Genomic DNA, 27,510 nt, shown 5'->3' on the forward strand with positions numbered 1-27,510 from the left:
ATTAAGTTGACTGTGCCTTTAAACAGCTTGGAAAATTCCAGAAAATGATGTCATGGCTTTAGAAGCTTCTAACCAGCTAATTGATATCAGTTGAGTCAATTGGAGGTGCACCTGTGGATGTATTTCAAGGCCAACCTTCAAACTTTGTGCCTCTTTGCTTGACATCATGGGAAAATCTAAATAAATCAGCCAAGACCTCTGAAAAAAAAAGGTGGACATACACAAGTCTGGTTCATCCTTGGGAGCAATTTCCAAAGGCCTGAAGATACCATGTTCATCTGTACAAACAATAGTACGCAAGTATAAACACCATTGGACTATGCAGCTGTCATAACGCTCAGGAAGGAGAACATACTTCGGTGCGAAAAGTACAAATCAATCCCAAAACAAAGCAAAGGACCTTGTGAAGATGCTGTAGGAAACAGGTACAAACGTATCTATGTCCACAGTAAAATAAGTCCTATATCAACATAACCTGAAAGGCCGCTCAGCAAGAAAGCTCCAAAACCGCCATAAAAACCGCCATAAAATAGCCAGACTGCGGTTTGCAACTGCACATGGGGACAAAGATCATACTTTTTGGAGAAATGTCTTCTGGTCTGATGAAACAAAAAGAGAAATGTTTGGCCATAAAGACCATCGTTATGTTTGGAGTAAAAAAGGTGGAGGCTTGCAAGCCGAAGATCACCATCCCAACCATGAAGTACAGGGGTGGCAGCATCATGTTGTGGGGGTGCTTTGCTGCACAAAATAGATGGCATCATGAGGAAGTGAAATTATGTGGATATATTGAAGCAACATCTCAAGACATATTTATACTAGGCAAGTTTTTATTTTCAATGACGGCCTAGGAACAGTGGGTTAACTGCCTTGTTCAGGGGCAGAACGACAGATTTACTTTACTTTACTTTACAGATTACTAGTCCAACGCTCTAACCACTAGGCTATCTGCCGTCCAAAATCAGTCAGGAAGTACAGCTTGGTTGAAAATGGGACTTCTAAATAGACAATGACCCCAAGCATTCTTCCAAAGTTGTGGCAAAATGGCTTTATATGGATGATGCGAATTTTCGCAGCTTTTTGTTAAAAATCGCGCAACATTTCAAAGTCCTGCTACTCATGCCAGGAATATAGTATATTATATGTATGTGTGGATAGAAAACACTCTGAAGTTTCTAAAACTGGTTAAATCGGGTCTGTGGCTATAACAGAACGTGTTTAGGAGTAAAAATCCCTGGTAAAACTGTTTACCAAAAACAAAAACAAAATATTCGTCCGCCATTCAATGAATTGTTTAAGACGAGAGAAAATATATGCGAACCCCCTGTAAACGCCTACAGCTTCCACACGATGTCACCATTGCTATCAATATCAGAATCATTTATCCCTGGTTACAACACAAATAGACCCCTCCCTTCTTCTGACGCACCACAGTATGTTGTGAAACTGAAAAAATGGACGATGTTTTCCAGACTTGCTGCTATCGAATACAGATCGCCCCGTGATCAATTTGATACATCATTAACGTTTATTAATACCTAAAGTTGGTTTAGAAACGTCGTTTGAAGTGATTTGTAAAAGTTTATAGGCGACTTTTGTAATTTTAAAAAGTGACGTTGCGTCTTGTAAATTGACTTTTTGCAGCATCAGACTGGCCTTCAGCAAATGACATTTTGGGTATACAATGACGGATTTAATCGGGAAAAAGACCCAATTGTGATGTTTATGGGACATATAGGAGTGCCAACAAAGAAGCTCGTCCAAGGTAATGAATGTTTTATATTTTATTCCTGCGTTTTGGGTAGCGCTGGCTACCGCAAAATCTGTTGTTTACGTGTCGTGCTGGTATTTTGGGGGGTGCATGCTATCAGATAATAGCTTCTCATGCTTTCGCCGAAAAGCATTTTACAAATCTGACTAGATTTGGTGGCTAGATTCACAACGAGTGTAGCTTTAATTCAGTACCTGGCATGTGTGTTTTAATGAAAGTTTGAGATTTAACGAGTACTAAGTAAAGTACTATAGGTGGCGCTCTGAAATTTCTGCTGAGCTATCCCTGTGCAGGGATCACCTCCATAAGAAGTTAAGGACAACAAAGTCAATGCATTGGAGTGGCCATCGCAAAACCCTGACCTCAAACCTATAGAAAATGTGTGTGCAGAACTGAAAAATCCTGTGGGAGCAAGGCCTACAAACCTGACTCAGTTACACCAGCTCTGTCAAGAGGAATGGGCCAAAATTCACCCAACTTATTGTGGGAAGCTTGTGGAAGGCTACCCGAAACGTTTGACTCAAGTTAAAACTTCTTATGGCTGGGAGGCAGTATTGAGTAGCTTGGATGAATCAGTTGCCCAAAGTAAACGGCCTGCTCCTCAGTCTCAGTTGCTAATATATGCATATTATTATTAGTATTGGATAGAAAACACTCTAAAGTTTCTAAAACTGTTTGAATGATGTCTGTGAGAAAACTGAACACATATGGCAGGCAAAATCCTGAGGAGAAATCAAAACAGGAAGTGAGAAATCTGAGCTTCGTATGTATTCATCACAATTCCCAATGAAATCCCCTTGAGATATTAATGATGTTGCAATGATGTTGGAATTATGTCTGTAAGTATAGCAGAACTCACAAGGCATGCATTCTTCCAAACTAGTTTTTGTGGCCATGAAAGTTGGAGCAACTTTGACGTCATGGCCCCCACCCTTCCCGACCACTTATGGATCTGCGAACACTTTCCATCTCTTCCACTAGATGTCCTCTTTCTTTAGAGCGTTCAATCGTTCAAATCGCGCGAGAATTGGCCCTATAGGAGTGATTGGAGTAAGTGTCGTGAGAAAAAAACCTGTGCGTTGGGCGCGAATTGGTCACAGCCATTCCTTTGTTCCAGCACTCCTGGGAAGAGCAAACGATGCCCGGTTGAATTGAAGTTTGTTTTGCACGTCTAAAACATCATAAAGCTTGCTTCTGCACTTAGTTTGACCTGTTTAGTCGACATATAATGTGTAATTTTGAAGTTTTGATGCGCAACTTATCCGGACCGGAGGACGTTTTGGGTGCATTTCAGCTGATGTTATTAGCAGTAGCTAATACAAAGACGCAAGACTTGAAACCAAACGATGTATTGGGTAAGTATGAACCCTTCCAGAACATTCTGAACGAAGACCATCGAAGGTAAGGGAATATTTATGCTTAAATCTGTGTTTCTGTTGACTCCAACATTACGTGGAAATGTAGCTTGGAACTGAGCGCTGTCTCAGCATATGGAATAGTGTGCGATTTCTGTAACGTTAAAAATAAATCTAACACAGCGGTTGCATAAAGAAGCAGTGTATCTTTCTAACTATATGTAGAACATGTATATTTAGCCAAAGTTTATGATGTCTATTTACGTTATCTTGCCGAGCTACCTAGATTTCCTGCGGGCATTTTTGAGTAATTTCTGAACATGAGTACATTGTAAATGGACATTTATGGATATATATGGCATATTATTGAAAAAAAAAAATGTACTGTGTAACATGTCCTATCACTGTCATCTGATGAAGATTTTCAAAAGGTTAGTGAGCGATTTATTTTTTAATCCTGCTTTTATAATTTTATATTTTCTGGGACAAAATGGCTGCCGCTTGTCTTGGTTTCGGTGGTGGTCTAATATAAATGTGTGGTGTGTTTTCGCCGTAAAACATTTAAAAAATCTGACATGCTGGGTAGATGAACAAGGTGTTTATCTTTCATTTGAGCTATTGGACTTGTTAATGTGTGGAGGTTAAATATTTCTAAGAATAGTTTTGCGTTCCATGCGCCACCGTTTGAGCTGAACGGTGGGGGGGGGGTGTTCCTCTAGAGGAACTCCTGGCATCAACATACCTAATGATTATTCTGTACTAAGTTTGAAATGTTTCTTCAACCTGTAATATAACTTTTTAAAGTTTTTGTCCGACGTAACGCTGACCAGAATGAGCGGACCTGGGATTCCTGGAGTCCTTTCTGATGAAGATCATCAAAGGTAAGGGAATATTTATCATGTAATTTCTTGTTTATGTTGACGCCAACATGGAGGCTATTGTGACTATTTCTTCTGAGCGCCGTCTCAGATTATTGCATGGTTTGCTTTTTCTGTAAAGTTTTTTTGAAATCAGACAGAGCGGTTGCAGGTATGTCTATAATGCCATGTGTATAACTTGTATTATCATCTACATTTATGATGAGTATTTCTGTTGAATGATGTGGCTATGCAAAATCACTGGATGTTTTTGGAACTAGTGAATGTAACTCGCCAATATAAACTCATATTATGATAAATATGAACTTTATCAAACAGAACATACATGTATTGTGTAACATGAAGTCCTATGAGTGTCATCTGATGAAAATTATCAAAGGTTAGTGAATAATTTGATCACTATTTGTGCTTTTTGTGACTCCTCTTTGGCTGGGAAAATGGCTGTTTTTATTATGGTTTGGTGGTCACCTAACATAATCATTTGTGGTGCTTTCGCCGTAAAGCCTATTTGAAATCTGACACTGTGGTGGGATTAACAACAAGACTACCTTTAAAACGGTGTAAGATACATGTATGTTTGAGGACTTTTAATTATGAGATTTTTGATGTTTTGAATTTGGCGCCCTGCACTTTCACTGACTGTTGTCATATCATCCCGTTAACGGGATTGCAGCCATAAGAGGTTTAAACAATTTAAAGGCAATGGTACCAAATACTAATTGAGTGTATGTAAACTTCTGACCCACTGGGAATGTGAAGAAAAAGAAAAGAAAAGCTGATATAAATCATTTCACATTCTTAAAATTAAGTGGTGATCCTAACTGACCTAAAACAGGGAATTTTTACTGGGATTAAATGTCAGGAATTGTGAACAACTGAATTGAAATATACTTGGCTAAGGTGTATGTAAACTTCTGACTTCAACTGCATATTATTTATATATTATATGGGCATAGATGGTGGAAACATACAGTATATGCCCATAATGGTGGAAACGTATATGCCCATATATGGTGGAAACGTACATTATATGGCCATATATGGTGGAAACATACAGTGCATGCCCATAAATGGTGGAAACATATATGCTCATGTATGGTGGAAACATACAGTATATGCCCATATATGGTGCAAACATTTATGCCCATATATGTATCCACACATATGTACATATGTGTCACATATATGTCGAAATATATAAGAATTGGCCGTTTTCATAAATGTGACATATGTTATTGAAATATATGATAACATATTTTAAAATCTATGTCACATTCATTTATGGGATTTAAAAATATGATAATATATTTTAAAATACAGTACCAGTCAAAAGTGTGGACACACCTACTCATTCCAGGGTTTTTCTTTGTCTTTACTATGTTCTACATTGTAGAATAATAGTGAAAACATCAAAACTATGAAATAACATATAGGGAATCATGTAGTAACCAAAAAAGTGTTAAATTAAAATATATTTTTTACTTCAGATTCTTCAAAGTAGCCACCCTTTGCATGATGACAGCTTTGCACACTCTTGGCATTCTTTCAACTAGCTTCATGAGGTTTCAATTAATGCATTTCAATTAACAGGTGTGCCTTGTTAAAAGTTAATTTGTGGAATGTCTTTCCTTCTTTAGCTAAAAGAAATCCAGGTTAGCAGGCAATATTAACTAGGTGAAATTGTGTCACTTCTCTTGCGTTCATTGCACGCAAAGTCAGGGTTATGCAACAGTTTGGGCCACCTGGCTCAATGCGAACTAATTTGCCAGAATTGTACGTAATTATGACATAACATTGAAGGTTGTACAATGTAACAGGAATATTTAGACTGAGGGATGCCACCCGTTAGATAAAATACCGAACGGTTCCGTATTTCACTGAAATAATAAACGTTTGTTTTCGAAATGATAGTTTCCGGATTCGACCATATTAATGACCAAAGGCTCATATTTCTGTGTGTTATTATGTTATAATTAAGTCTATGATGTGATATTTCATAGAGCAGTCTGACTGAGCGATGGTAGGCAGCAGCAGGCTCGTAAGCATTCATTCAAACAGCACTTTTGTGCGTTTTGCCCTCAGCTCTTCGTTGTGCTTCAAGCATTGAGCTGTTTATGACTTCAAGCTTATCAACTCCCGAGATTAGGCTGGTGTAACCGATTTGAAATGGCTAGCTAGTTAGCGGGGTGTGCGCTAATAGCGTTTCAAACGTCACTCGCTCTGAGACTTGGAGTAGTTGTTCCCCTTGCTCTGCTCTCTCTTACCTTGGAATATTAAGACTCGTGTTAAAAGGAACCACCAGTTTTCATATGTTCTCATGTTCTAAGCAAGGAACTTAAACGTTAGCTTTTTTACATGGCACATATTGCACTTTTACTTTCTTCTCCAACACTTTGTTTTTGCATTATTTAAACCAAATTGAACATGTTTCATTATTTATTTGAGGCTAAATTGATTTTTATTTATGTATTCTATTAAGTTAAAATAAGTGTTCATTCAGTATTTTTGTAATTGTCATTATTACAAATACATTAAAAAAAAATTGGCCGATTAATCGGTATCGGCTTTTCTTGGTCCTCCAATATCGGTATCGGTATCGGCGTTGAAAAATCATAATCGGTCGACCTCTAATAGCTATAGCACCACCAAAACCACAGTACCTTTTAACCAATGCTTTTTGTAGTGAAGCTTGTCTCCTTACGATTTGTACATAATCATAATGTGTTGGTTGAGGGCCAAAAGGCTTTTAAAAACCACAATGAATAAAATATAAATGGCTTTTTAAGCTCACTACGCTTACGTTAACTGAGGCATAACTTTAACCGTACTCTCATTAAAACCACCCTAAAAACAATACCCCTTCCCTGATTTAGAGACCCCGGGTGACCTAAGGTATGTCCCAAATGGCCCCCCAATCCCAGTGCCCTGGTCAAAGGTAGTGCCCTATATGGGGACTAGGGTGCCATTTAGGGACCTAGTCCCGGCCTGTTCATCAATCATTCAAAACAAACAAGATGTGAAACATGTTAGTGAAGTAAGACGAGGGAACCGAAAATAAACTGACAACGATGTACACTGCGTTATTGCGTTTCAACCGCAGCCGAAAGAGGAATGTTTCAAGCAATATTGACGAGGCAAGCGACTCATTAAATGTTTAAACATGACAATCCAAAATCCTCTCTCGCCTAGCACTCCTGCTGAGAGTCGTGCATGTGAGTGCTAGTATCTGAGAACGTCTGGAAAGCCTTATCTATTTAAAGAGCGTTGTTCCAGGGGGACGTTAGGGCTGATGCAGCATTCCCCCCCCCCCTCCTCCTCTTTCTAGGCCTCCCACTCCCACTCCCTCCACTCAGCTCCCCCTACCTCCATATTCTGGGGAGCAGAGTGGTTTGATATCATTGAATTGTATACACTCTCCACTTGGACAAAACTTTTTCTCATGAAAGTGGGTTGAGTTTTCTGACTGCAACATCAGCAGTTAACCGTTTGAAGGAAAAAGATGGAAAAGTAAAGAAATGCATCACCTTTTTATGTAATCTGTCCTTGTTTTTCCAGCCTGTTCTACATGAGATGAGAAAAAAAGTAACTGTCCATTAAAGCCTAGTTGTGGTGGGGTGATACACGCAGTTTTAGTACTACTTGGTTTATCGTTCAGATAAGTGCCACACATTTGGATAAGTGCTGTTTGGTGGGATAGCATCATGAACTGTCTATCCTTAGTCAAGCATAAGGACATCTTGAAGGAAGGATAAGGAAATGGTGTCAATAAATGTAAAACTAATCTTAGATATGCAATTCATGAATGAGGGATACAGCTATAGGGGTATATTGTTTGGTGGGATTGCGTCATGAACTGTCTACACTAAGACAAGGATAAGAAAATGAAGGATACATTGGTAGTGGTAGATTTTACTTTGGTCTAATGGTCTCTATATTATTCACATTGTTTTGATTCCCATATACTCATACAGTGCATATGGAAGGGATTCAGACCCTTTCACTATTTATACATTATGTTACTGTATGTAAAACATTTCCCTCAATCTACAACACAATACCCTATAATGAAAAGTGAAAACAGGTTTTGGAGACATTTCTTTTAACAGAAATATCTTACTTACATAAGTATTCAGACCATTTGCTATGAGACTTGACATTGAGCTCAGGTGCATCTTGTTTCCATTGATCATCCTTGAGATGCTTCTACAAATTGGTAGGATTCCATCAGTGTATATAAGGTCCCACAGTTGACAGTGCATGTCAGAGCAAAAACCAAGTCCTGAGGTTGAAGGAATTGTCCTTAGAGCTCCGAGACAGGATAGGGTTGAGGCACAGATCTGGGGAAGGGTACCAAAACATTTATACATCATTGAAGGTCCCCAAGAACACAGTGGCCACCATCATTCATAAATGGAAGAAGTTTGGAAACACCAAGACTCTTCCTAGAGCTGGCCACCCAGCCAAACTGAGCAATTGGGGGAGAATGGCCTTGGTCAGGGAGGTGACTAAGAACCTGATGGTCACTCTGACAGAACTCCAGAGTTCCTCTGTGGAGATGAGAGAGCCTTCCAGTAGGACAACCATCTCTGCAGCACTCCACCAATCAGGTCTTTATGGTAGAGTGGCCAGACGGAAGCTGCAGGAGTGACTTCGGGACAAGTCTCTGAATGTTCTTGAGTGGCCCAGCCAGAGCCCAGACTTAAACCTGATCGAATATCTCTGGATAGACCTGAAAATAGCTGTGTAGCGATGCTCCCCATCCAACCTGACAGAGCTAGAAAGGATCTGCAGAGAAGAATGGGAGAAACCTCCCAAATAGAGGTGTGCCAAGTTTGTAGGATCATACCCAAGACTCAAGGCTGTAATCACTGCCAAAGGTGCTTCAACAAAGTACTGAGTAAATAGTCTGAATACTTACGTAAATATCATATTTAGGTTTTTTATTTTGAATACATTTGCTACAATTTCTAAAAACCTGTTTATGCTTTGTCATCATAGGGTAGTGTGTGTAGATTGATGAGGAAAAACATATATGTAATCCATGTTAGAATGAGGCTGTAATGTAAGAAAATGTGGAAAAAGTCAAGTGGTCTGAACTTTCTGAATGCACTTTACATGTGATATACCTGCAGCAGAATTATCATATTTTACACCTATATACTGTATACCTCTCTATTTGTCTGTTTTAAAACAAAATAATTTTATGTGTGCCTATAGACCCCCATCAGAATATCCAGAGCAGATGTCTTTCCTTTTCTTAATTAATGCCAGTTTTAAAAATACTTTATCCCAACAAACAATCTGCAACCTTCAATTTGATCCTATGCCCAGCTTGTGTCTTTACAGTTGATTATAGACAGAAATCTCAACAAGTGTGCAATTATGTTGCCCCAAAAACTGTACAAGCAGACCAACAGGTGTGTGTGTTGTTTGTTTTGTGCATAGTTTCTTTACATAAATGCTCACTTCTTTAGGAGCTACAACAGATGTTTTCAGACCTGGGTTCAAATATAATTTGTTTCTTTCAAGAACCTTGAGCGTTTGATTGCCTAAAGTGCCAAATAGACTGGAATTTCACTTGTATAACTATTATGTTGGCAACCTCAATGAAGAGGGGGTTTGGTCCGTGCTTACCTATGAGTATGAGCATGCAGACCAGTAGAGCTATGAGGGCCCCGGGACTGAGTGAGGTGCTAATGACGTAGGCGGTGGCATTGCAGGACTGGATGGCGCCCTCCGGGTCGCAGTCACACACGTGGATGGTCAGGGTGCCCGTGGAGCTCAGAGCAGGAGGCCCGGTATCCACCACCAGGATAGGCAGCAGGTAGACGTTCTGCTCGTGGCGGTTGAAGCCCGAGCGCTGGGTCCGGATCCCTACAGTGTTGTCTGGAACATAGAGACATAATGTTATACAAGGGTAGCCTATGTCAAACATAGACCTTCATAACTATCTGCTTGTGGTGGTTGAAGCCTGAGCACTGGGTCTGCAGTGTTGTCTGGAACATAGAGATATACGAGATAATATTAGGGCCGGGATGATACCAGTATTTCATTACCAGTATTCCAGAGTCATATTTAGTTATTTTCCAAGCTATAGTACACAGTATTTTACATACAGCAGGTTTTTAAACGGCTAAAGAGTTGGTCTGCTTCGTGCAATATTGGGACGGAAACTCAAAATGGAATACATTTCAAATCTATATCTGACATGGTACAGGCGTCTTTTTTTAAAGCCCATAACCATGTGTGTGAGGTGTATACTTTGGTTTCAAGGTAGATTTGTTTAAGACTACCAATAATCACTCTGTGTGACCCTGATTTAGCCTACTGCAGTAAAAGGTTAATTCTATAGTCTGGAATTCCTCACAGACAGAGGAATCAATCAAGATAATTCAGTAGAGCCATGTGGAAAAATAAAATAGGTGCTACTTAATAAATACACTTGCCTCTGCTCATGTAGACCATTTGGTCATGTGGTTACTACCATCCATCATTTTTTATATATATCTTTTTTAAATTGAACCTTTATTTAACTAGGAAGGTCAATTAAAAACAAATTCTTATTTACAATGACGGCCTACCGGGGAACAGTGGGTTAACTGCCTTGTTCAGGGGCAGAACAACAGATCTTTACCTTGTCAGCTCAGGGATTTGATCCAGCAACATTCCGGTTACTGGCCCAACGCTCTAACTACCTGACGCCCCAAATTATCAATGAACAGTTCAGAAGCATTTAATTTTCCATGCATAGATGGGTTATACAGGCTAAATAGACATTATTAGAAGTAAACACTCCCATTTTGCCTCAGATCATCAACTCTGAAATAATATTTGAATTTAAGGACATGGAGCAAGGGAATCACGTGTCAAGCCCATACACTTCAACCACGTTTTTTTTTAGAGTGAACACATGACTTGCTAGCTGCTGTGAGCATTCAATTTCAATTTAAGGGGTTTTATTGGCATGGGAAACAAATTTTTACATTGCCAAAGCAAGTGAAATAGATAATAAACAAAATTGAAATAAACATTAAACATTACACCCACAAAAGTTCCAAAAGAATAAAGACATTTCAAATGTCATTTTCTGTCTATATATAGTTTTGTAATGATGTGCAAATAGTTAAAGTACAAAAGGGAAAATAAATAAATATGTGTTGTATTTACAATGGTGTTTGTTCTTCACTGGTTGCCCTTTTCTCGTGGCAACAGGTCACAAATCTTGCTGCTGTGATGGCACACTGTGGTATTTCACCCAGTAGATATGTGAGTTTATCAAAATTGGATTTGTTTTCAAATTCTTTGTGGGTCTGTGTAATCTGAGGGAAATATGTCTCTCTAATATGGTCATACATTGGACAGGAGGTTAGGAATGCAGCTCAGTTTCCAGCTCATTTTGTGGGCAGTGAGCACATAGCCTGTCTTCTCTGGAGAGCCAGGTCTGCTTCATCACACATTATTTTTAGTCAAATGAAACCAAGGGGAGAAAATGGGAGGACGTCATAATTTGAAATGAAACCTCACTGGTGGACAGCCTCTCGGGGAGACACATGTAACAATAAAGGTATTTGTATGTTTTTATTTCCCCTTTATTTAACTAAGCATACAGTAGCAGACAAATACAGTCAGAATAGCTAGTGAGCACTGTCAGGAGGCAGACATCACTGTTATGGATGTAGATACAGCACTGTTACAGGCAGACATCACTGTTATGGATGTAGATACAGCACTGTTACAGGCAGACATCACTGTTATGGATGTAGATACAGCACTGTTACAGGCAGACATCACTGTTATGGATGTAGCTACAGCACTGTCAGGAGGCAGACATCACTGTTATGGATGTAGATACAGCACTGTCAGGAGGCAGACATCACTGTTATGGACGCAGATACAGCACTGTTACAGGCAGACATCACTGTTATGGACGTAGCTACAGCACTGTTACAGGCAGACATCACTGTTATGGACGCAGATACAGCACTGTTACAGGCAGACATCACTGTTATGGACGTAGCTACAGCACTGTCAGGAGGCAGACATCACTGTTATGGATGTAGATACAGCACTGTTACAGGCAGACATCACTGTTATGGACGTAGATACAGCACTGTTACAGGCAGACATCACTGTTATGGACGTAGATACAGCACTGTTACAGGCAGACATCACTGTTATGGACGTAGATACAGCACTGTTACAGGCAGACATCACTGTTATGGACGTAGATACAGCACTGTTACAGGCAGACATCACTGTTATGGATGTAGATACAGCACTGTTACAGGCAGACATCACTGTTATGGACGTAGATACAGCACTGTTACAGGCAGACATCACTGTTATGGACGTAGATACAGCACTGTCAGGAGGCAGACATCACTGTTATGGACGTAGATACAGCACTGTTACAGGCAGACCTCACTGTTATGGATGTAGATACAGCACTGTTACAGTCAGACATCACTGTTATGGATGTAGATACAGCACTGTCAGGAGGCAGACATCACTGTTATGGATGTAGATACAGCACTGTTACAGTCAGACATCACTGTTATGGACGTAGATACAGCACTGTCAGGAGGCAGACATCACTGTTATGGATGTAGATACAGCACTGTTACAGGCAGACATCACTGTTATGGATGTAGATACAGCACTGTCAGGAGGCAGACATCACTGTTATGGATGTAGATACAGCACTGTTACAGGCAGACATCACTGTTATGGACGTAGATACAGCACTGTTACAGACAGACATCACTGTTATGGATGTAGATACAGCACTGTCAGGAGGCAGACATCACTGTTATGGATGTAGATACAGCACTGTTACAGGCAGACATCACTGTTATGGATGTAGATACAGCACTGTCAGGAGGCAGACATCACTGTTATGGATGTAGATACAGCACTGTTACAGGCAGACATCACTGTTATGGATGTAGATACAGCACTGTTACAGGCAGACATCACTGTTATGGACGTAGATACAGCACTGTTACAGGCAGACATCACTGTTATGGATGTAGATACAGCACTGTTACAGTCAGACATCACTGTTATGGACGTAGATACAGCACTGTCAGGAGGCAGACATCACTGTTATGGATGTAGATACAGCACTGTCAGGAGGCAGACATCACTGTTATGGATGTAGATACAGCACTGTTACAGTCAGACATCACTGTTATGGACGTAGATACAGCACTGTCAGGAGGCAGACATCACTGTTATGGATGTAGATACAGCACTGTTACAGACAGACATCACTGTTATGGATGTAGATACAGCACTGTTACAGTCAGACATCACTGTTATGGACGTAGACACAGCACTGTCAGGAGGCAGACATCACTGTTATGGATGTAGATACAGCACTGTTACAGGCAGACATCACTGTTATGGATGTAGATACAGCACTGTCAGGAGGCAGACATCACTGTTATGGATGTAGATACAGCACTGTTACAGGCAGACATCACGGTTATGGACGTAGATACAGCACTGTTACAGGCAGACATCACTGTTATGGACGTAGATACAGCACTGTTACAGGCAGACATCACTGTTATGGACGTAGATACAGCACTGTTACAGACAGACATCACTGTTATGGACGTAGATACAGCACTGTTACAGACAGACATCACTGTTATGGACGTAGATACAGCACTGTTACAGGCAGACATCACTGTTATGGACGTAGATACAGCACTGTTACAGGCAGACATCACGGTTATGGACGTAGATACAGCACTGTTACAGGCAGACATCACTGTTATGGACGTAGATACAGCACTGTCAGGAGGCAGACATCACTGTTATGGATGTAGATACAGCACTGTTACAGGCAGACATCACTGTTATGGACGTAGATACAGCACTGTTACAGGCAGACATCACTGTTATGGATGTAGATAAAGCACTGTTACAGGCAGACATCACTGTTATGAACGTAGATACAGTACTGTTACAGGCAGACATCACTGTTATGGATGTAGATACAGAACTGTTATAGGCAGACATCACTGTTATGGACGTAGGTACAGCACTGTTACAGGCAGACATCACTGTTATGGATGTAGATACAGCACTGTCAGGAGGCAGACATCACTGCTATGGATGTAGATACAGCACTGTCAGGAGGCAGACATCACTGTTATGGATGTAGATACAGCACTGTTATAGGCAGACATCACTGTTATGGATGTAGATACAGCACTGTTATAGGCAGACATCACTGTTATGGACGTAGCTACAGCACTGTTACAGGCAGACATCACTGTTATGGACGTAGCTACAGCACTGTCAGGAGGCAGACATCACTGTTATGGATGTAGATACAGCACTGTTACAGGCAGACATCACTGTTATGGACGTAGCTACAGCACTGTCAGGAGGCAGACATCACTGTTATGGACGTAGATACAGCACTGTTACAGTCAGACATCACTGTTATGGACGTAGATACAGCACTGTTACAGGCAGACATCACTGTTATGGATGTAGATACAGCACTGTCAGGAGGCAGACATCACTGTTATGGATGTAGATACAGCACTGTTACAGGCAGACATCACTGTTATGGATGTAGATACAGCACTGTTACAGGCAGACATCACTGTTATGGATGTAGATACAGCACTGTTACAGGCAGACATCACTGTTATGGATGTAGATACAGCACTGTCAGGAGGCAGACATCACTGTTATGGACGTAGATACAGCACTGTTACAGTCAGACATCACTGTTATGGACGTAGATACAGCACTGTTACAGGCAGACATCACTGTTATGGATGTAGATACAGCACTGTCAGGAGGCAGACATCACTGTTATGGACGTAGATACAGCACTGTTACAGGCAGACATCACTGTTATGGATGTAGATACAGCACTGTTACAGTCAGACATCACTGTTATGGACGTAGATACAGCACTGTTACAGGCAGACATCACTGTTATGGATGTAGATACAGCACTGTTACAGTCAGACATCACTGTTATGGACGTAGATACAGCACTGTTACAGGCAGACATCACTGTTATGGATGTAGATACAGCACTGTTACAGGCAGACATCACTGTTATGGATGTAGATACAGCACTGTTACAGGCCGACATCACTGTTATGGATGTAGATACAGCACGGTTACAGGCAGACATCAATGTTATGGATGTAGATACAACACTGTCAGGAGGCAGACATCACTGCTATGGATGTAGATACAGCACTGTCAGGAGGCAGACATCACTGTTATGGATGTGGATACAGCACTGTTACAGGCAGACATCACTGTTATGGATGTAAATACAGCACTGTTACAGGCAGACATCACTGTTATGGATGTAAATACAGCACTGTTGCAGGCAGACATCACTGTTATGGATGTAAATACAGCACTGTTACAGGCAGACATCACTGTTATGGACGTAGATACAGCACTGTTACAGGCAGACGTCACTGTTATGGACGTAGCTACAGCACTGTTACAGGCAGACATCACTGTTATGGACGTAGATACAGCACTGTTACAGGCAGACATCACTGTTATGGACGTAGATACAGCACTGTTACAGGCAGACATCACTGCTACGGACGTAGCTACAGCACTGTCAGGAGGCAGACATCACTGTTATGGACGTAGATACAGCACTGTTACAGGCAGACATCACTGTTATGGATGTAGATACAGCACTGTTACAGGCAGACATCACTGTTATGGACGTAGATACAGCACTGTTACAGTCAGACATCACTGTTATGGATGTAGATACAGCACTGTCAGGAGGCAGACATCACTGTTATGGAAGTAGATACAGCACTGTTACAGGCAGACATCACTGTTATGGATGTAGATACAGCACTGTTACAGGCAGACATCACTGTTATGGATGTAGATACAGCACTGTTACAGGCAGACATCACTGTTATGGATGTAGATACAGCACTGTTACAGTCAGACATCACTGTTATGGATGTAGATACAGCACTGTCAGGAGGCAGACATCACTGTTATGGATGTAGATAAAGCACTGTTACAGGCAGACATCACTGTTATGGACGTAGATACAGCACTGTTACAGGCAGACATCACTGTTATGGACGTAGATACAGCACTGTCAGGAGGCAGACATCACTGTTATGGATGTAGATACAGCACTGTTACAGGCAGACATCACTGTTATGGACGTAGATACAGCACTGTTACAGACAGACATCACTGTTATGGATGTTGATACAGCACTGTCAGGAGGCAGACATCACTGTTATGGATGTAGATAAAGCACTGTTACAGGCAGACATCACTGTTATGGAGGTAGATACAGCACTGTTACAGGCAGACATCACTGTTATGGACGTAGATATAGCACTGTTACAGGCAGACATCACTGTTATGGACGTAGATACAGCACTGTTACAGGCAGACATCACTGTTATGGACGTAGATACAGCACTGTTACAGGCAGACATCACTGTTATGGATGTAGCTACAGCACTGTCAGGAGGCAGACATCACTGTTATGGACGTAGATACAGCACTGTTACAGGCAGACATCACTGTTATAGACGTAGATACAGCACTGTTACAGGCAGACATCACTGTTATGGACGTAGCTACAGCACTGTTACAGGCAGACATCACTGTTATGGATGTAGCTACAGCACTGTCAGGAGGCAGACATCACTGTTATGGACGTAGATACAGCACTGTTACAGGCAGACATCACGGTTATAGACGTAGATACAGCACTGTTACAGGCAGACATCACTGTTATGGACGTAGCTACAGCACTGTTACAGGCAGACATCACTGTTATGGATGTAGATACAGCACTGTTACAGGCAGACCTCACTGTTATGGATGTAGATACAGCACTGTTACAGGCAGACATCACTGTTATGGACGTAGATACAGCACTGTTACAGGCAGACATCACTGTTATGGATGTAGATACAGCACTGTTACAGTCAGACATCACTGTTATGGATGTAGATACAGCACTGTCAGGAGGCAGACATCACTGTTATGGACGTAGATACAGCACTGTTACAGGCAGACATCACTGTTATGGACGTAGCTACAGCACTGTCAGGAGGCAGACATCACTGTTATGGATGTAGATACAGCACTGTTACAGTCAGACATCACTGTTATGGATGTAGATACAGCACTGTTACAGTCAGACATCACTGTTATGGATGTAGATACAGCACTGTCAGGAGGCAGACATCACTGTTATGGACGTAGATACAGCACTGTTACAGGCAGACATCACTGTTATGGATGTAGCTACAGCACTGTCAGGAGGCAGACATCACTGTTATGGACGTAGATACAGCACTGTTACAGGCAGACATCACTGTTATGGATGTAGATACAGCACTGTTACAGGCAGACATCACTGTTATGGACGTAGCTACAGCACTGTTACAGGCAGACATCACTGTTATGGATGTAGATACAGCACTGTTACAGTCAGACATCACTGTTATGGATGTAGATACAGCACTGTCAGGAGGCAGACATAACTGTTATGGATGTAGATACAGCACTGTTACAGGCAGACATCACTGTTATGGATGTAGATACAGCACTGTTACAGTCAGACATCACTGTTATGGATGTAGATACAGCACTGTTACAGGCAGACATCACTGTTATGGACGTAGATACAGCACTGTTACAGGCAGACATCACTGGTATGGACGTAGATACAGCACTGTTACAGGCAGACATCACTGTTATGGACGTAGATACAGCACTGTCAGGAGGCAGACATCACTGTTATGGATGTAGATACAGCACTGTCAGGAGGCAGACATCACTGCTATGGACGTAGGTACAGCACTGTTACAGGCAGACATCACTGGTATGGACGTAGATACAGCACTGTTACAGGCAGACATCACGGTTATGGACGTAGATACAGCACTGTTACAGGCAGACATCACTGTTATGGACGTAGATACAGCACTGTCAGGAGGCAGACATCACTGTTATGGATGTAGATACAGCACTGTCAGGAGGCAGACATCACTGCTATGGACGTAGGTACAGCACTGTTACAGGCAGACATCACTGGTATGGACGTAGATACAGCACTGTTACAGGCAGACATCACGGTTATGGACGTAGATACAGCACTGTTACAGGCAGACATCACTGTTATGGACGTAGATACAGCACTGTCAGGAGGCAGACATCACTGTTATGGACGTAGATACAGCACTGTTACAGGCAGACATCACTGTTATGGACGTAGCTACAGCACTGTCAGGAGGCAGACATCACTGTTATGGATGTAGATACAGCACTGTTACAGTCAGACATCACTGTTATGGATGTAGATACAGCACTGTTACAGTCAGACATCACTGTTATGGATGTAGATACAGCACTGTCAGGAGGAAGACATCACTGTTATGGACGTAGATACAGCACTGTTACAGGCAGACATCACTGTTATGGATGTAGCTACAGCACTGTCAGGAGGCAGACATCACTGTTATGGACGTAGATACAGCACTGTTACAGGCAGACATCACTGTTATGGATGTAGATACAGCACTGTTGCAGGCAGACATCACTGTTATGGACGTAGCTACAGCACTGTTACAGGCAGACATCACTGTTATGGATGTAGATACAGCACTGTTACAGTCAGACATCACTGTTATGGATGTAGATACAGCACTGTTACAGTCAGACATCACTGTTATGGATGTAGATACAGCACTGTCAGGAGGCAGACATCACTGTTATGGACGTAGATACAGCACTGTTACAGGCAGACATCACTGTTATGGATGTAGCTACAGCACTGTCAGGAGGCAGACATCACTGTTATGGACGTAGATACAGCACTGTTACAGGCAGACATCACTGTTATGGATGTAGATACAGCACTGTTACAGGCAGACATCACTGTTATGGACGTAGCTACAGCACTGTTACAGGCAGACATCACTGTTATGGATGTAGATACAGCACTGTTACAGTCAGACATCACTGTTATGGATGTAGATACAGCACTGTCAGGAGGCAGACATAACTGTTATGGATGTAGATACAGCACTGTTACAGGCAGACATCACTGTTATGGATGTAGATACAGCACTGTTACAGTCAGACATCACTGTTATGGATGTAGATACAGCACTGTTACAGGCAGACATCACTGTTATGGACGTAGATACAGCACTGTTACAGGCAGACATCACTGGTATGGACGTAGATACAGCACTGTTACAGGCAGACATCACTGTTATGGACGTAGATACAGCACTGTCAGGAGGCAGACATCACTGTTATGGATGTAGATACAGCACTGTCAGGAGGCAGACATCACTGCTATGGACGTAGGTACAGCACTGTTACAGGCAGACATCACTGGTATGGACGTAGATACAGCACTGTTACAGGCAGACATCACGGTTATGGACGTAGATACAGCACTGTTACAGGCAGACATCACTGTTATGGACGTAGATACAGCACTGTCAGGAGGCAGACATCACTGTTATGGATGTAGATACAGCACTGTCAGGAGGCAGACATCACTGCTATGGACGTAGGTACAGCACTGTTACAGGCAGACATCACTGGTATGGACGTAGATACAGCACTGTTACAGGCAGACATCACGGTTATGGACGTAGATACAGCACTGTTACAGGCAGACATCACTGTTATGGACGTAGATACAGCACTGTCAGGAGGCAGACATCACTGTTATGGACGTAGATACAGCACTGTTACAGGCAGACATCACTGTTATGGACGTAGCTACAGCACTGTCAGGAGGCAGACATCACTGTTATGGATGTAGATACAGCACTGTTACAGTCAGACATCACTGTTATGGATGTAGATACAGCACTGTTACAGTCAGACATCACTGTTATGGATGTAGATACAGCACTGTCAGGAGGAAGACATCACTGTTATGGACGTAGATACAGCACTGTTACAGGCAGACATCACTGTTATGGATGTAGCTACAGCACTGTCAGGAGGCAGACATCACTGTTATGGACGTAGATACAGCACTGTTACAGGCAGACATCACTGTTATGGATGTAGATACAGCACTGTTGCAGGCAGACATCACTGTTATGGACGTAGCTACAGCACTGTTACAGGCAGACATCACTGTTATGGATGTAGATACAGCACTGTTACAGTCAGACATCACTGTTATGGATGTAGATACAGCACTGTCAGGAGGCAGACATAACTGTTATGGATGTAGATACAGCACTGTTACAGGCAGACATCACTGTTATGGATGTAGATACAGCACTGTTACAGTCAGACATCACTGTTATGGATGTAGATACAGCACTGTTACAGTCAGACATCACTGTTATGGATGTAGATACAGCACTGTTACAGGCAGACATCACTGTTATGGATGTAGATACAGCACTGTTACAGTCAGACATCACTGTTATGGATGTAGATACAGCACTGTTTTAGTCAGACATCACTGTTATGGATGTAGATACAGCACTGTTACAGTCAGACATCACTGTTATGGATGTAGATACAGCACTGTTACAGGCAGACATCACTGTTATGGATGTAGATACAGCACTGTTACAGGCAGACATCACTGTTATGGATGTAGATACAGCACTGTTACAGTCAGACATCACTGTTATGGATGTAGATACAGCACTGTTACAGGCAGACATCACTGTTATGGATGTAGATACAGCACTGTTACAGGCAGACATCACTGTTATGGATGTAGATACAGCACTGTTACAGTCAGACATCACTGTTATGGATGTAGATACAGCACTGTTACAGTCAGACATCACTGTTATGGATGTAGATACAGCACTGTTACAGGCAGACATCACTGTTATGGACGTAGATACAGCACTGTTACAGGCAGACATCACTGGTATGGACGTAGATACAGCACTGTTACAGGCAGACATCACGGTTATGGACGTAGATACAGCACTGTTACAGGCAGACATCACTGTTATGGACGTAGATACAGCACTGTCAGGAGGCAGACATCACTGTTATGGATGTAGATACAGCACTGTTACAGGCAGACATCACTGTTATGGACGTAGATACAGCACTGTTACAGGCAGACATCACTGTTATGAACGTAGATACAGCACTGTCAGGAGGCAGACATCACTGCTATGGACGTAGGTACAGCACTGTCAGGAGGCAGACATCACTGTTATGGACGTAGATACAGCACTGTCAGGAGGCAGACATCACTGCTATGGACGTAGGTACAGCACTGTTACAGGCAGACATCACTGTTATGGACGTAGCTACAGCACTGTCAGGAGGCAGACATCACTGCTATGGACGTAGGTACAGCACTGTTACAGGCAGACATCACTGTTATGGACGTAGATACAGCACTGTTACAGTCAGACATCACTGTTATGGATGTAGATACAGCACTGTCAGGAGGCAGACATCACTGTTATGGATGTAGATACAGCACTGTTACAGGCAGACATCACTGTTATGGATGTAGATACAGCACTGTTACAGTCAGACATCACTGTTATGGATGTAGATACAGCACTGTTACAGTCAGACATCACTGTTATGGATGTAGATACAGCACTGTTACAGGCAGACATCACTGTTATGGATGTAGATACAGCACTGTTACAGTCAGACATCACTGTTATGGATGTAGATACAGCACTGTTACAGGCAGACATCACTGTTATGGACGTAGATACAGCACTGTTACAGGCAGACATCACTGGTATGGACGTAGATACAGCACTGTTACAGGCAGACATCACGGTTATGGACGTAGATACAGCACTGTTACAGGCAGACATCACTGTTATGGACGTAGATACAGCACTGTCAGGAGGCAGACATCACTGTTATGGATGTAGATACAGCACTGTTACAGGCAGACATCACTGTTATGGACGTAGATACAGCACTGTTACAGGCAGACATCACTGTTATGAACGTAGATACAGCACTGTCAGGAGGCAGACATCACTGCTATGGACGTAGGTACAGCACTGTCAGGAGGCAGACATCACTGTTATGGACGTAGATACAGCACTGTCAGGAGGCAGACATCACTGCTATGGACGTAGGTACAGCACTGTTACAGGCAGACATCACTGTTATGGACGTAGCTACAGCACTGTCAGGAGGCAGACATCACTGCTATGGACGTAGGTACAGCACTGTTACAGGCAGACATCACTGTTATGGACGTAGATACAGCACTGTTACAGTCAGACATCACTGTTATGGATGTAGATACAGCACTGTCAGGAGGCAGACATCACTGTTATGGATGTAGATACAGCACTGTTACAGGCAGACATCACTGTTATGGATGTAGATACAGCACTGTTACAGTCAGACATCACTGTTATGGATGTAGATACAGCACTGTTACAGTCAGACATCACTGTTATGGATGTAGATACAGCACTGTTACAGGCAGACATCACTGTTATGGATGTAGATAGAGCACTGTTACAGTCAGACATCACTGTTATGGATGTAGATACAGCACTGTTACAGTCAGACATCACTGTTATGGATGTAGATACAGCACTGTTACAGTCAGACATCACTGTTATGGATGTAGATACAGCACTGTTACAGGCAGACATCACTGTTATGGATGTAGATACAGCACTGTTACAGGCAGACATCACTGTTATGGATGTAGATACAGCACTGTTACAGTCAGACATCACTGTTATGGATGTAGATACAGCACTGTTACAGGCAGACATCACTGTTATGGATGTAGATACAGCACTGTTACAGGCAGACATCACTGTTATGGATGTAGATACAGCACTGTTACAGGCAGACATCACTGTTATGGACGTAGATACAGCACTGTTACAGGCAGACATCACTGGTATGGACGTAGATACAGCACTGTTACAGGCAGACATCACTGTTATGGACGTAGATACAGCACTGTCAGGAGGCAGACATCACTGTTATGGATGTAGATACAGCACTGTCAGGAGGCAGACATCACTGCTATGGACGTAGGTACAGCACTGTTACAGGCAGACATCACTGGTATGGACGTAGATACAGCACTGTTACAGGCAGACATCACGGTTATGGACGTAGATACAGCACTGTTACAGGCAGACATCACTGTTATGGACGTAGATACAGCACTGTCAGGAGGCAGACATCACTGTTATGGATGTAGATACAGCACTGTTACAGGCAGACATCACTGTTATGGACGTAGATACAGCACTGTTACAGGCAGACATCACTGTTATGAACGTAGATACAGCACTGTTACAGGCAGACATCACTGTTATGGACGTAGATACAGCACTGTTACAGGCAGACATCACTGTTATGGATGTAGATACAGCACTGTTACAGACAGACATCACTGTTATGAACGTAGATACAGCACTGTTACAGGCAGACATCACTGTTATGGATGTAGATACAGCACTGTTACAGGCAGACATCACTGTTATGGACGTAGCTACAGCACTGTTACAGGCAGACATCACTGTTATGGATGTAGATACAGCACTGTCAGGAGGCAGACATCACTGTTATGGATGTAGATACAGCACTGTTACAGGCAGACATCACTGTTATGGATGTAGATACAGCACTGTCAGGAGGCAGACATCACTGTTATGGATGTAGATACAGCACTGTTACAGGCAGACATCACTGTTATGGATGTAGATACAGCACTGTTACAGGCAGACATCACTGTTATGGATGTAGATACAGCACTGTTACAGGCAGACATCACTGTTATGGATGTAGATACAGCACTGTTACAGTCAGACATCACTGTTATGGACGTAGATACAGCACTGTCAGGAGGCAGACATCACTGTTATGGATGTAGATACAGCACTGTTACAGGCAGACATCACTGTTATGGATGTAGATACAGCACTGTTACAGGCAGACATCACTGTTATGGACGTAGATACAGCACTGTTACAGACAGACATCACTGTTATGGATGTAGATACAGCACTGTTACAGGCAGACATCACTGTTATGGATGTAGATACAGCACTGTTACAGACAGACATCACTGTTATGGACGTAGATACAGCACTGTTACAGTCAGACATCACTGTTATGGATGTAGATACAGCACTGTTACAGTCAGACATCACTGTTATGGATGTAGATACAGCACTGTTACAGGCAGACATCACTGTTATGGATGTAGATACAGCACTGTTACAGGCAGACATCACTGCTATGGATGTAGATACAGCACTGTCAGGAGGCAGACATCACTGTTATGGATGTAGATACAGCACTGTTACAGGCAGACATCACTGTTATGGATGTAGATACAGCACTGTTACAGGCAGACATCACTGCTATGGATGTAGATACAGCACTGTCAGGAGGCAGACATAACTGTTACAGACGTAGATACAGCACTGTCAGGAGGCAGACATCACTGTTATGGATGTAGATACAGCACTGTTACAGACAGACATCACTGTTATGGACGTAGCTACAGCACTGTTACAGGCAGACATCACTGTTATGGACGTAGCTACAGCACTGTTACAGGCAGACATCACTGTTATGGACGTAGATACAGCACTGTTACAGGCAGACATCACTGTTATGGATGTAGATACAGCACTGTTACAGGCAGACATCACTGTTATGGACGTAGCTACAGCACTGTTACAGGCAGACATCACTGTTATGGACGTAGATACAGCACTGTTACAGGCAGACATCACTGTTATGGACGTAGCTACAGCACTGTTACAGGCAGACATCACTGTTATGGATGTAGATACAGCACTGTCAGGAGGCAGACATCACTGTTATGGACGTAGATACAGCACTGTTACAGGCAGACATCACTGTTATGGACGTAGCTACAGCACTGTCAGGAGGCAGACATCACTGTTATGGACGTAGCTACAGCACTGTTACAGGCAGACATCACTGTTATGGACGTAGCTACAGCATACAGCACTGTCGGGAGGCAGACATCACTGTTACAGGCAGGCAATACACTCTTCCTGTTACGGTAACTTTGCTGAGCATAATGTCTTTGACATTGTCCCTCTGACCTCTTCTCAGCATCCTATTTCATAAGTGCATCTTTCTATCTGAAAAAGAGAAAGTGTGGACTGAAAAGGGATGCAGTGCTCTTAGGCTCCATCATCGTTGTATTGTTTCTTTCAGAAATGATATGATAACCATATAGCAGGTAATTACTTTAAAATTCCTTGTTAAAATGTTAATGAACTAATACTTTCATATTAATCACACTTTAGTTTCTTTGAGATTGACACAATAATTGTTTTGGACCATTTAGTACCATGTAGTTACCAACGGTGTTGAATTATTTGAGATAAGGTACCAGAGAGTATTCATTAATAACCTGCCAATACCACCTTAAACTCATCGAAAATAAAGTGGAATTTCATTGCACTAATAGGTGCATTGACGAGTGCTGTGGAAACAGTCTGTATATTTTAATATGTATTTTATGAGTCGACAGGGAAATGATTAAGCTAATTATGTGTGTTTTAATGGAGTGAAATATATACAGAACAGTTTTTGTTATTGAATCTCATGTTCATTTACGGTAATCAGTTGAGTAAATTAACAAAAACGGATAAGCTAAGACAAAACAAAACACACGTCTTTCATTAGCTTCATAAATAATATTTACCTATAGGGAAAATACAGTCAGTAAAATAAAGCAAGATGTGTCTCTATTTTTTGCGATAACTCCAGACCTTCTTCAATGGCCAAGACTAGCTTTACAGACATCCAAACAAACAATGAGTATAACAGTTTTAGGGGATGAAATAAAAGAGAGTGTCTGTTTGTCCTGATGTATCAAGGCTCAAAGACAGAATGCAATGTGAAGCCGTGATGGTGCAGAGAGAAAGTGACAGATCCAATCTGACAGGTTGACAAACGTGTCCATGAAAACAGAAGTACAGTGGAAAACAAGAGAGATGGGAGGAGAAAAAAAAGGTCTGAGTCACTGTGTGTCTCTGTGTTAGAGCATCATTTTAAGCACGGAGTGTGTGTGTGTGTGTGTGTGTGTGTGTGTGTGTGTGTGTGTGTGTGTGTGTGTGTGTGTGTGTGTGTGTGTGTGTGTGTGTGTGTGTGTGTGTGTGTTTGTACAAGTGTGTGTGTGTTTGTACATGTGTGTGTGTGTGTGTGTGTGTTTGTTCAAGTGTGTGTTTGTGCATGTGTGTGTGTGTGTGTGTATGTTTGCTGCCATCATACAGATTTTTCTGTGTGTATACATGTGTGATTGGTTCAAATTACCTGTGTCTATGCATGTGCATGTGTTTGTCTGCCTGCGTATATGTGAACGCATGAGCATGCCTGTGTGGAGGGGTGAGTGGACCCATGCGGACGCTGAGCCCCATGTTTCCCCGTACTCAGGACCTCCTGCCCTGGCGCGTGACTGGGGTTACACCACGCCGCAGCCTCCGTTGACATTTCCCTGGCTCACTCGCCTGACATTTTCACTGTGTCAGATCAATCTTGATTTAGCCACGTGTCACATTCACTTAGGTACACATCTCTGAAGAGGGATTTGCTTGCGAACATGTAATCCCTCTTGGCTACGTGGGTCAGTGTTTTGCAACAACAAAAAAAGACGGAGGCAAAGTCACCACTCTGTATGGATGTCCTTAAGTGGTGTTTTCAAATGCAGTGGCACGTTAAGCTAAACAGTGTGTCCATATACCAAATTTTCATGTGCCACATGTTTAGTGTGACACAGTCATTTTATATTTCACAATGTGTTAATGACCTTTTATGCTACACAGTTGGACCTATTCATTTGACAATATGGTACAGCCAACTCTAAAAGCATTAACGGATGAGGCTCAAAGACTGTCTGAGGCATGACACCAGGATGTACAGTATCATCCTTCAGAATACCCTTCAGAGTGACTCTGTAACAGCTGGAAGTCCTTTGATTTATGACTTCTGACCCCTTACCTTTGACATCCCACAGGGTGAAGTGGCGGTTGTTGGTGGCATCTGGAGCCAGGGTGAAGGAGAAGCGTTGGCCCGACTGCGGCTCGTCCCTATCCACCACGCTGATGGTGTGAATGAGCTGCCAGAGAGGAAGGAAATCAAGATGCATGGAACACAAGCCACCATCCCACTCCCAACCATATTTTCACCTCAAGACAGCCCTGTAATGACAATTCATACTTCATTCTATTTCAGTGCGGCCAGCATCGAACACCGGTTGATAAATGACGTTTTCACATTAAAATCAGTGTGCCACAGACCAATGAGAGGAGTAGCACATTGAGGGAAACGTGGTGAACTTCTAAGAGTGGTTTACCAAATCAGCTGCAGTTATTGAATCAAGTGACTGTATAAAATAACAGGAGGAGGGGTTGGGATGAAAGGAACACTTCAGGCAATCCTCCTAATATACAAAGTTCACTTTTCTCATTAAACACTTGTCAAAAGACGCGTACAGTTCTGG

The 27,510-nt window shown here is 42.2% G+C and overlaps 1 protein-coding gene and 1 long non-coding RNA gene across 6 annotated transcripts in view; one reads left to right on the forward strand and one right to left on the reverse strand.

Moving 5' to 3' along the window:
* The window catches only part of cdh22 (cadherin 22), a 252,061-nt gene that overhangs the window by 15,169 nt on the left and 209,382 nt on the right, over positions 1 to 27,510 (reverse strand). For all 5 annotated transcript variants that reach the window (XM_090242334.1, XM_090242335.1, XM_036984156.2 and 2 more), the window contains 2 exons: positions 27,009 to 27,126; positions 9,639 to 9,890 (listed from right to left, as the gene is read on the reverse strand). In XM_090242334.1, coding sequence (XP_090098460.1) covers positions 9,639 to 9,890; positions 27,009 to 27,126 — 370 coding nt within the window. The remainder of the gene's footprint in view (positions 1 to 9,638; positions 9,891 to 27,008; positions 27,127 to 27,510) is intronic.
* Positions 1,172 to 27,495, forward strand: LOC149982673 (uncharacterized). The gene is made up of 3 exons (XR_016497543.1): positions 1,172 to 1,765; positions 3,931 to 4,007; positions 27,025 to 27,495. It is a non-coding gene; the product is annotated as an uncharacterized LOC149982673 (long non-coding RNA).

The sequence above is a fragment of the Oncorhynchus mykiss genome, chromosome 7 (genome assembly GCF_057628025.1).
Source record: "Oncorhynchus mykiss isolate SJ-2025 chromosome 7, ASM5762802v1, whole genome shotgun sequence".
Taxonomy (NCBI): domain Eukaryota; kingdom Metazoa; phylum Chordata; class Actinopteri; order Salmoniformes; family Salmonidae; genus Oncorhynchus; species Oncorhynchus mykiss.